This window comes from Cyprinodon variegatus, unplaced genomic scaffold (assembly GCF_000732505.1).
Source record: "Cyprinodon variegatus isolate N-32 unplaced genomic scaffold, C_variegatus-1.0 Scaffold286, whole genome shotgun sequence".
In the NCBI taxonomy this organism is placed as follows: Eukaryota; Metazoa; Chordata; class Actinopteri; order Cyprinodontiformes; family Cyprinodontidae; genus Cyprinodon; species Cyprinodon variegatus.
In genome coordinates, this window is record NW_015150739.1 from 350,265 (window position 1) to 362,656 (window position 12,392).

General features: G+C 37.4%; 1 protein-coding gene across 1 annotated transcript in view; it reads left to right on the forward strand.

Annotated features, from left to right (window-relative positions):
- Window positions 1-12,018, forward strand: part of cpxm2 (carboxypeptidase X (M14 family), member 2) — a 37,757-nt gene extending 25,739 nt beyond the window's left edge. Inside the window, exons 7-14 of the mRNA XM_015383490.1 lie at window positions 1,855-1,943; window positions 3,683-3,806; window positions 3,979-4,175; window positions 5,847-6,026; window positions 7,956-8,253; window positions 8,461-8,600; window positions 9,834-9,933; window positions 10,870-12,018. Coding sequence (XP_015238976.1) covers window positions 1,855-1,943; window positions 3,683-3,806; window positions 3,979-4,175; window positions 5,847-6,026; window positions 7,956-8,253; window positions 8,461-8,600; window positions 9,834-9,933; window positions 10,870-11,126 — 1,385 coding nt within the window. The 3' untranslated portion in view covers window positions 11,127-12,018. The remainder of the gene's footprint in view (window positions 1-1,854; window positions 1,944-3,682; window positions 3,807-3,978; window positions 4,176-5,846; window positions 6,027-7,955; window positions 8,254-8,460; window positions 8,601-9,833; window positions 9,934-10,869) is intronic.
- Window positions 12,019-12,392: the final 374 nt, after the last annotated feature.

The following is a 12,392-nucleotide window of genomic DNA, read 5'->3' on the forward strand; positions in this document are numbered from 1 at the left end:
GTACATAGCTGTGGGCCAAAATGTATACGGACTTGAAAATCAAGAGTACTTTTTTTTAAAGCAATGTCAACACAAAGGAAGAGGTTCCAGCCCATAGATCCATATCTAAACTGTGAAACCTAACATTCAGAGTACTAAAAGATTTCAAGTGAACAGAACTCAATTCTCATCAACTTCTTCTTTGTACTAATGTTATAAGCCTCTTACTTTATAATCATCTCTGGAACTAGACCAAAACTAGAAGCCAGGGAAAGACGAACAACACAGACAGAAGTTAAACGAGAATCCAGCAAACAGGAACTGAAGAGGGAGGTCTTTTAAAGGGGACAGAGACAAAGAGAGAGCTGACGAGGAAATTGACAACAGGTGCAAGGCAGGACAGAGAAACAGAGCAAAGGAGGACACAAGAGGGCAGCAGAGGACAACAAATGGATAACCAAGGAAAACAGGAACAAACAGACCAAGACCCTGACATTAAATATGGTAGAAACTTGTTCAGATCAAGTTAGATTTAGACCTCATTGCTGCAACCCTATAAGTAAAATTGCTGTTACAATCAATGGTGTCTGTTCACCGTTGGATGTTAACATTGTTTAGCATTGTGGTCACACTGTGCATTGCACATCACTCTAATACTGTTTGAGAAAACCAGCATCCTAGACTGAGTGATTATTAATAGAGTAACAACACATTCTCTGTTAAGTGTTGTTAAGTTTTGTTAGTCATTTGGGAGCTAAATTTGAAGATCTTTTAAAGCCGGACATACACTGTAGGATTTTTTGCCCTTTTTGGGACGATTTTCCAATCGTGCAAGAATTTTTTGATCGGGCTGGCTTTCATGATCGTTCGTCATGTAATGTACTGCAGGTAATGAGGTGTGATCAGCCACACACAACCACCTCCCAATCAGGAATCGTTAATTTGGGAGAAAATCAAATGTGTTTGAAATTCAGTCGGCCTTCGTGGGCAAATCAGTGGTGCGAATGAAATTGAGTTCTTTCTGCAAAAATTGACAGACCGTAGTTGTTCAGCCATGTCTTTGTCCAAATATTCAATTCAGTTTTCAATTCAATACAGCATCACCTTTTATTTTTAGGGCTTTCAGCACACAAAATGCACAAATTGCCAAGGTAGCGTGTTTCCCTTAAGTGAGCTTCATATTCCTCTTCTACTCGTTTGGCTTCCAGATAGACTAGTCCGAGTAGCGCCATCTCACTGCGGAGCTGAGTCCGACGTGGTTTTTAGACGTACAGTGTGAGCAGTTAGATCGCATAAGAGCGTCGGGTCACACAGTATGAGAGCATACATCAACAGCCGTGAACTTTTAAACCCTGTGGTTTCGTCGTACAATGTGAGCTGTAGCTGATTGCAACGACTGAAAAAAATCATACAGTGTATGCCCGGCTTAAGTAAGCTGGGTTTAATAAAGCTCACAACAAACCACACATGAAAAGCATAACTTTTGTCATTGATTTCAAGAATTACTTAGACTTAAAAAGAACATTTACAAAATAAATAGGGATGTATAATATTTATGAAAAGTAAAGTAATTGGTAATAAAATAAATGCTAAACTTTTAAATTGACAAACCATGTTTTTCTAGCTCTTCTGTTTATTAGAAAGTTGATTTAGTCAACTTCCACATAAGTTTTGATTTTCATTAACTTGCTGGGGTTTGCATGGTATTTCTCTAAACATCCTTCCATTGCTCAGGGGAAATAAACAAGGAAAACATGTTTGGCTGTAAAGTAAACATTCTCCACCTACATGACCGATGTAGCATTTCAAATAAGAACAATTATTCTTTTTCTTCAGATCTCTGAATAGCTCTAACTTTTTATAATCTGATTCCAGATCCTAACAATTACTATCACAGACGCAATGAAGTCATAACAACTGATGACCTGGACTTTAGGCACCACAGCTACAAAGAGATGAGGCAGGTAAGCAATGTAAAAGACATTACTACCTTAAGAGTACCAGGATCTTATTTCTTAATCAGGAGCATAAAGTGATAAAACACTGTATGGAACAACTATGAGCCAAAGCAAGCCAAGCTGTATAAAAATGTATAAAGGATCCTCAGGCTTTTATCATTACTTATTCATGTAGTTGTCATAAGCAGACAGCTACTGCTTCCATAAAAAGGGGGACAGATGTATTTGTCAGTGTGCATGGTGCGCCTGAGTGGCTGTGATAGTCCAAGCGCTGTGAATGGTAATCTCCTGTAATGAAGTTGAGAGAGGTGTGCAGGGTTGTTTTTGTCCTTATTAATAAATATTCTTTAGATATTTGGTGTCACATAAAATGCAAAATAGCAGCTTTTTTTCAATTCAGAGATTTGAGATGCTTCAGCTGAAATATCAGAATTAATGGACTGGGTTTCTTTGCTTTTCTCTTTTTATCTTTTATGGATAATGTGTCCAGACTGAGGAAAGCTTCACAAAGAAGAGAAAGGAGACTTTTAAAAACTCCTCTTTAAACCATTTCCATCCTTGACATTTTGCCTCTTTGTCTGGGCCATCCCATCACTGTAGTATGCAACATTCTCATGTTTTTGTTCCAGAATTTTTTTATTTCATAAATACTGTACACAGACCCCAAAACAGAAGCAGACAGTAACTTACATTCCTTTAACTGCTTAAGGGCTGTTCTCATCTTAGACCAAATCCACTCTAGGTCTGGGGATACTATGTTGCTGTGGGCATTTTCCTAAGTGGAAGATGTCTATTCATATTAGCAGCACAGACTTAAAAGCTTATTCTATTTCTTTTATTCTAATATGGCTGTATGAGGGGGAAAAAAATGAAAATAGCAGAAAACATAGCTCCTGAAAAAACAGGATGTGCTTCTATGGCTTTGGTAAATAATACTGTACAGGTATATTTATCCAGGGAGTTCTCTATTTAATTAGGGGGAATGCAGGTCTTGTTACTGTTTTGTAATCCTTTATCTCATTATAAAACCTGATATTTGATTAGTGATTTACTTGCTCAGTGAAGTTTAGATTTAACCTGCACCTAATTAAAACCCAGTCACACCTGACTGGCCAACCAATTTGGCAGCAGCTGTGTCCATTGATGAAGCCAGCGACTTCCTCTAAGAGCTGGCAATTCTCTTTCCTGCAGCAGTACTTTGTGTGACCACTGACATCCATGTGGGTAAATGATAATTGTTGCTATTTTAATCAATTCCTGTATGAGCCTGTATATATAATTGCTTTGGGTGCCTCTTCAAAGCTGGCTGCAGGGAAACTAAACAAGCTCTGAGACACAGCTCTGGTGATACTGTCTCTGGAGGTTCCAGTTGTGCTCATTTTGTCGAAATACCCACTATTATGACAATGTGCATGTAGGGTGAAAAACTAAAGACCCTCTCACAGATTTTTTGTCACTTTTAAATGTTCAATACAAACAAATTTTATCATCAGATGAAGCTAACCTACATATATACAACCAAATATTTACATATCCAGAATTGATTTAGTTGAAAATAAAAGCTAAGTACACCATTCTGGCCATATTGTCATCCAAGATATACCAAATGCCTTAATTTTTATCTGCCTCTGCAATATCTCAGTTCAGCTTGACACGCAAAGGTCATACCTATATGGGTACAGGAGTACTTCATCGATTTTAACAGCGTTTTAGTGGCTAATGCATCATGATTTACATTTCCACAGTTAATGAAGGTGGTTAATGAAATGTGCCCGAACATCACAAGGATCTACAACATAGGAAAGTCCCAAAGTGGCCTCAAACTGTATGCCATAGAGATCTCTGACAACCCTGGGGAGCATGAGGTCGGTGAGTTCTTTCATTACTATATGTTCATTACAAAAAGCAAGGAACAGTTTGTAAAGTATAAAGATCAAAACATTTTTACTTATTTTGCTTACATTCTTAATGCCAGGATTGCTGTAGCTTTTATTTAACAATCTTTTCCTCTTTGCTCCCCGCCTGTGAATCCATTGATCAGGTGAACCGGAGTTTCGTTACACAGCAGGTTCCCATGGAAACGAGGTGTTGGGACGAGAGCTCCTCCTCCTACTCATGCAGTTCATGTGTCTGGAGTATCTATCTGGAAACCAGCGGATACGTCACCTCGTGGAAGAGACCAGAATCCACCTTCTGCCATCCGTCAACCCTGATGGCTACGAGAAAGCCTTTGAAGCGGTAGGTCTGCAAGACACCCATTAGTGACCTCATTTCATTAAATGGTTTGAGGTGCAAGGAGCCTGTGTGTGCTTAATTAGTAGCTCTGTTGTGAGATAGTGTGCATCAGAACAAGTTTAAGTGATCCAATGAAAAAGGTAAAGAGAACAAAAACTTCATCTGGGCTTTCTTTTTTTGTTTTGTTTGTGGTTGCTATGATTAAATTAGAGATGAAAAATAAAATAAAAGGCCATGGCAATATCAGTAGATAAAGAATCATGTACTCAACAGTTTCTGCCCACAATTACCAATTGATTAATCAATTTAAATGTAGAAATCCACTTAAAGCAACACTGCATAACCTTTCAAGGTACATCTTTAGTCAGATGTATCCAAGTATTAGGTTATTATCAAAGATTTTTTTTAGATTTTAGATTAATACACAGCACTTGGCCTGCACCTATGCACTTTCAAGGCAGCTCTTCTCATAAAGTCGTAACTTTGTAAATTTTTGAGGATCCATTACTGATTCTGTAACGTGACCCAGAATGCAGCTTATGGAGGTCTGTTTAAACACCAAAGCTAACTAAGTTAAAAGTTGTTGTTAGCCAATAAAACAGATAACGTACTTACCTGATCCAGAATGCAGCTTATGGAGGTCTGTTTAAACACCAAAGCTAACTAAGTTAAAAGTTGTTGTTAGCCAATAAAACAGATAACGTACTTACTTGATCAGACATATGTCTGCTTCCCTAATCTAGAATTTAATTGAGAAGGGTGAACGAGATCTTGTCTTTAGAAATCTTAAGCAGGGTATACACTGCAATATTTTCAATCATTGTACGCAGTTACAGCTCAAACCGTAAGATGTCACTGCAGGTTTTAAAAGTTCACAGCTCATGATGAATATTCTTACACTGTGCGGCCTAACGCTCAGATGCGACCTTACAACAGCCAACTAAATTTTAAACATGTTTGATTTTCTTCCAACATTATGGTTCCTGATTCTGAGCCGGTCATGAGAGGCTGATCGCCCCTCGTTACCACCCTGTACACTACATGATGCACAACACATGATCAGCCTGATTGAAAAATTCTGCTCAAAGGACTCAACCCATAAAGAGAATTGGAGAATTGGTCCATGTGTATGCCTGGCTTTGGACTTAGACTCACACAAACTTTATTGTCATATTGTATACACAGAGTGTATACAAAACAAAATTTTGATGCATACAGTCTTTCAACAGTGAATGAGCAGCTTGGCAGTGAAACGGATATTTCCATTTATAAAGTGCAGCAGTTATCATCAATATAGACAGTGTAGGACAAAAGGGAAACCACTTTAAGGTTATGGGGAAAAAGGCTTTGATATGGAAAGGTTCACTGCAGTGCAAAATAAATAAATATAGTGCAAGACGCAGTAGAACCTCACCACTCTTGTCACGTTCTTCCAGACTGAGGCACTGCAGCCTCCACACCACACAGTGAGAAAGCTGATCAGAGAGCTCTCACTTCCACTATCTGCTGGTGTAGGTGGTCTGCTATCAGATTCCAAAACACAGAGGGAGAACGGTTAATTTATGCCTACAATTATTACCTGATACCACTCTTTAACTTACTTTGAATAAACCTTAAGCCACACAATTCACTTAGACCACCATTATTCCCATGCTGTTGTACCCTTTGACTCAGGGCTCAGAGCTCAGTGGCTGGTCTCTTGGACGATGGACTAATGACGGCATCGATATTCACCACAACTTTCCTGATCTCAACTCTATTCTCTGGGAGGCTGAGGCAAAGAAATGGATTCCTCGCAAAATGCTCAACCATCACATCCCCACCCCTGATTGGTACTTATCCAAGAATGCCTCAGTAAGTCATATTGAGCGTATGTTGTGCGGTGCTTTATATTTTATTTAAAATTACATGTGCCCCATGGCTTTTCTCTTTGTTGACTATCCATTTTGTTTGCTGTCATAACCCACTCCCACAGTGACGTTCTCGCTGAGATTCTGTAGAACGCATGACCCGCAACAGTTCTTTAACCAATGTCCGATATGTAACACCCATATTTTCTCTTGCATCCTTACAAAAGCTGCTAATTTCTGTAATTAATATGGTCTCTTTAAACTGCAATGAAATATTAATGAAACAATGTTAACAATCTTTGTTCAAATGTTTAGTCTCCTCTCTGTGAGACCTCTTTAGTCTGCAGAGTAAATAGAGATAACGTTTTCTACCTACATTATTGTGATGCATCAGGACATGTATTAAACTGCACTCAATGAAGCTGAATTATCCAATTTGTTATATTTAAAACTTGATTGCCAGCCAGCAAGTAGCTTACCAAAGATGGTTATAAATAGCATGTAATGTGAGAGAGGTGCACTGCAAAAAGCTGAAATCTAAATAAGTATTTTTTTCTTGAATTGAGGAGGTAAGTGAGACATTTTGCCAATGGAACAAGACAATTTACATTTAAAATAAGAAAAGAAACAACTACATTGTCTCATTTCAAGCGCATGTTATCTAAAACGTAATAATATTTTAAGAGTAAAAATACTCATTCCATTGGCAAATCATCTTATTTACCAACTCAAATGAAGATTAAATACACCTAATTTAAGAAATTTTCACTTATTTCTAGACCATTTTTGCAATGTGCTCTCTTAGTTTTCACAATATTCTAAAAACTAGAAATGTTTCAAAACACACTTAAAGAATGGATCAGTTTGATAAAAATACAATCTAGTTGGGTAAATCAATTTTGGTTAGATTGACCAAACAGACACTGACCAAGCCATTGGTTTTAGATCAACTAATTGAATTGAAAATGTAACTGTTGGTTTACTGATCTTACTGTTTGACTGTAGTCAAGGGTTGTGTGTAATGGTTATGGACCTAGAGAACAGTTTCACTGATCCATACATGTACAGCATGCACACTTGGTGTTAACCTCTGTTAACACCCTGACTCCGGCTTTCAATGTTGTCACACTAACTAACCAATATTTTGGTCAAAGTAATCAATTCGTGTTGGTTTTCCCTTTTACCAATATAGATATACCAAATTAGATTGGTTGTTTTAACTAAAACATTGGTTAAAACAACCATATGTATAGATGTATATATGTATATGTATATATGTGTGTGTGGAGGGCTGAATGAAAGGCTCACCCAAGGGTGCCACTGTGTATTTTTCCTGCTTTTTTCCCTTCCAGAAAACAAACACATCTCACAGTGGGGACCACTGTCCATTTGAAAAGGGTAAAGCTGTCACGAGGCCCCATCAGCACTTGTCTATTTTGGGAGAGGTGGATGATGAGTTTGCTGTCTATGACAAAGAGGCCGTGAGCTGAAATACACAGAGTGGGCTATTAAAAGCTCTACCCTCAAGAGTATTTTGACGTTAGCAGGAGCCATGTATGAGTCACACTGAGCCTCCAGTATAGCTGCTGCAGCTGCAGAGCTGGGATTCCCATCTGTGCACACAGAGCCATGAATCCTATCCTTGTTTGCCCCACTGACTGGCAGGGCTTGCAGATAGGAATGCTGGTTTCATTACTTTAGCCCCAGCAAGATGGGCGGGGCCTTAGAGATAAATGCAAATGCTCTGTTTTACCTATTAGAATATTTACTCTTGACATGCCTATGCAGTGTGTAAACAGCCGCTCTGATATCTTTATCAATCCCCCTGGAGAGCACAGATTATTTTAGCATGAGGGAGTTAAATTAGCAATCACAGAGCTGAGATGATCGTACTAATTATATTATCCATGCCTCTTGTGTGCCCCCGTTGCAGGTTGCCTTGGAGACACGAGCGCTGATAGCATGGATGGAGAAAATGCCCTTTGTGCTGGGTGGGAACCTCCAGGGAGGCGAGCTTGTGGTGACCTTCCCATATGACAGAACTCGCTCCCAGGGGGTGACCAGGGAGCAGACTCCCACCCCTGATGAACACGTCTTCCGGTGGCTGGCCTTCTCCTATGCTTCCACCCACCGCCTGATGACTGATGCCAGCCGACGGGTCTGTCACACAGAAGACTTCGCCAAGGAGGACGGAACAATCAACGGGGCGTCCTGGCACACAGCGGCCGGCAGTTAGTGTCCATATCCAGGAGCGGCTTTTCTCACTTATTCTAAAAGTGTTATGAGGGTTTTTTTTTTTGTTTACACCAGAAAAAAACAAAACGGATCAGACAAAAACTTAATCTGAAATTCATTCTGTTGCCTTATTCTAATCACAGCTTTAGACTTTAGGGGAGTAATCAGATACTTACCAGAAATGTGTGTATCTTTTCTGGCAGGTATGAATGATTTCAGCTACCTGCACACCAACTGCTTCGAACTGTCCATGTATGTGGGTTGTGACAAATTCCCCCATGAAAGCGAACTGCCAGAGGAGTGGGAGAACAATCGAGAGTCTCTTCTTGTTTTCATGGAGCAGGTACCAAGTCAACTCAGACCCCCTGATACTCACTTGATCATAGTGCCTTGCTAATGTTTTCGCATCCCATGCAATGTATCATTTTTTAAAATTATATTTTCCCCTTATTTATCCCCCATGTCATTAGTACCCCGTTTCTTTTTGGGGAGCAAAACTGAAATCCACCAGTTTTACTCATCTAGATACATAGATTTTCATACCGTGCTCTTTGGAAAATACCTAAAGTTTAGTCGGATTGGTAGGGGAGCATCTGTGAAAAGAAAATTTCCAGTCGTGCAGCATTTTCTGGATTAAGGTTTAGATTGGATTATTCCAAACACAATTGGCTTTTATAAAAACTACTTAGAATCAGAAAACCTCTGTTATCGTTGTGTTTTCATGATACAATGATAACAAAGGTTTTCTGAACAGTTTGAGACCAGTTGCTGTGTTAAAACAATACAAAAAAATAGAAATAAAAAGTAAAACAATGAAATATTAAATGTGTGTGTTTCACACAAAATAGAATATAGGAAGCAACTATGTAAACTCAATCAGCCTTTGACAGGTTTTCTTTCAGTATTGTCCCATCAGCTCTAACCGAATTCTTTTTAAAGAACAAGCATCCCACAGCATCATGCTGCCACCACCGTCCCCTCAGCAACTAATTTTTTCAATCTGAACAATGAATCTCTGTAGCCTACCATTGAGCTTTTAGCTATTTCAGATTAATATCAGTTGATATCACTTTAAATGGGACAGCTCACATTATTCAGATAATTGACTAAACACTACTCTGTTAGATGCTTTTAAGTCACGCACATAATATGAAAAAAAAAAAAAAGATTTGGGAGATAATTATTTTGTGGAAGGGCTATGGAAGTCCACAATCACAATCTTATCTCCATACCTTCTTTTTTTTTTTTGGCCTTGACATTTTTTTTTCTTCTGCAAAAGCATTAAAATGAGAGTCATTATTGTCATATTGCACTTCCAACAAGTAAAAAATAAAAACTTTTAAAGAAACTTGCTTGTAATGTTGCATTCTCACTTGAAATATAATCTTTAGAGGATTCACAATCCTGCCTCAACATCTTTATTTGAATATTGACTCTGAGTGAGAAGTGGTACATTATGAGCATTATACGATGCTCTGATTTTTACTGCTTTATAAAACATATAGAATACTAAAACAGACAAAGCAAGAAACCGTCCTCAGTAAGTAAATATGTGCATCATGCTTTCCATACATAGGTGCATCGTGGGATAAAAGGCGTTGTAAGGGACCTGCAAGGACGAGGAATAGCCAACGCCATCATCTCTGTGGAGGGGATTGGTCATGATATTCGCACAGGTATTCTTTTGTTTTTGGTCATTTTTTTGATTGAAAATAGTGACTTTATAAGGTCACTCATGAAAATGTCAAAGGAGTTTTATCATGACATTTTTTGACATTCTTTTTATTATTCTGTATTAAAAAAAAACTTAAGATAAGGCCCTGAAAAGGGTTACTCCTCTAGCAAGATGACATTTCAGGCAATGGTGGAATAAAAAAAAACAGGATAAGCGAAAGCCGGCGTTTGCTTAAACGTTGGGGTGTGAGTCCACTTGTGATTTAAGCCAACTTTCTGAAGGCTCTCGACTCTGAATTTTAACTACTGATTAGGAGTTGTTGAGGCGATTTCTTCTAAAGCTTAGAAGTATTCACCCTTTATTAAAGCTTAAGTGGTTTTGTACTCAGAGCATGAAATCAGGTTTTTAAAAGACATTAACCGTTAAAACACATTAACCAAGGGAAAACATTAGGTCCCAGCCTCCTATAGGAAAACTTTAGAGTATTTCCATTGTCATTAAGCCTCATCTGAGACCCTATTAATCCTAATGCTGTTTTTTCTTATTCAGTTAAATTGAAGTGTTTTTTTTTTTTTTTACCTTATTTCTGACAATTACTTAAGAAGTGGCAGATGATTTGGTTTTAAATTCAAAGCAGTTTACAAATAAGAACCATTTAATAATGTTTTGTGAATGAGTGGAATCCAAAGTTTAGGAGTTTATTCTATGCAAACTGAATGCTTGTTTTGCCCATCATGTACAAGAAATCATTAAGTCTTTATTCAAACAGCGCCACAATGGAAAAATGCAATTTTCCTGTTAATAAATAAATTACACTCTTTTCTGAGTTATGGGTTGAACTGACAGTTTAAGTTGTATATTCTAGAACAACTGAGTTAGGCTACCCCAAAATCCAAATTTCACTTTTTTTTTTTTTTTTTGTCTGGCTTCCTAACAGCTGCTGATGGTGATTACTGGCGCCTATTGAACCCTGGAGAATACAGCGTAACAGCCAGAGCTGAGGGCTACAGCTTGGCCACAAAGAAGTGCGAGGTGGGCTATGCAATGGGGGCCACCAGGTGTGACTTCACAATTGGACGGAGTAATTTGTTCCGAATCAGAGAAATAATGGAAAAATACAAAAAGCAGCCAATCAGGTTGCCTGTAAGGCAGTTTCAGACTCACAAGCCCAGAGAGAGATATTTAGGAACATAAATATAACATGAGGAAGCATGGGGAGAATTTAGACTAAAACATCTGCCTGGGACTGGGGGGGAGTCTAGGCAGATGTTTGGAAATGCAGTAAAGTATGTCCAATTTTTTCAAAATGGATGCAAAATTAATTCACATTTATAGATTCAAATTATGACTGATTTTAAATGTGAGCAGTATTTGATTGTTGTTCTCTCATAGACATACAGTACCTTTCTAATAGCTATGCTTAACCTCCCACTGTCAAAGTCAGTGAAATGATTCTTATCCATAATACTGCAACTAAATCTAAACAAGGGAGCAAAAGTCACATCAAAGCTTTTTATTTTCTTTATTCGAACATGAACTGTGGGTGATCAATGGAAAGGCCAGCACAAATTTGCAATTATGTACATAAAGGTGCAGCACAATAAATTAGTATTGTGCAAAACACACTGTGACAAATTTTAAAGTATTATTTCAGTCCATTTTGTCAAATACAGCTTATAACTTATTATAAATGCTTTTATGCCAGTTGGTTGTCCTACTTTGTTTAAACCAAACTTTTTCCCTCCATAGAACCAAAAAAAAAAAACTTTATGTAATGTTAAATTATTTAATAAAAACTGGATTTTGGCCTTTTTTGAGCATTGTGTTATAACAACCAAGGATAACTGAGATTAACATTTGAAATATATAAGCTTGCGTGTAACAATCGCAGATTAAATATCTAGTTAATATTTTTGAATGAAATGTCTTCAACAAATATTAATAACATCCTAATTTATTGGGGTGCACCTGTGCCTGAGTTATGTAACACGGTGGTATTTAAATCGTCATAGAAGCTTTGCTATCTGCACTTTTTTATTGTATATTTTAAAAACATTTTGCTCTTTAGTTGTTTATTTTAATTTTAATAAATATTTGCACAAATGAAAGAAGCTAAATGTGTCTTGTGTTTTGATTTTACTAATGAAAAGATATTTATCCCTATCAGAGTTAGTTTGCAGCTCATTTCTTTGGTAAACATTCAGCTTATTAAATGATGTAAATATCAGAAATTATTTCAAAGAAAGTATACACTGTCAAAATTAAAAGATATAAATAAATATAAGAGACAAAGAATCTTTCACACAATAAACACTTTCAAGGGTTTTTAAATGTGCTCAAATCACAAAAATGAGAAGTGATTATATAAAAGCTTTAGTTAAGGACTCTGTGTCCTTTATACTTCAACAATTTGTCAAATTTTTAATGTACAATGTATACATATTCTAATATTTGCTTAAC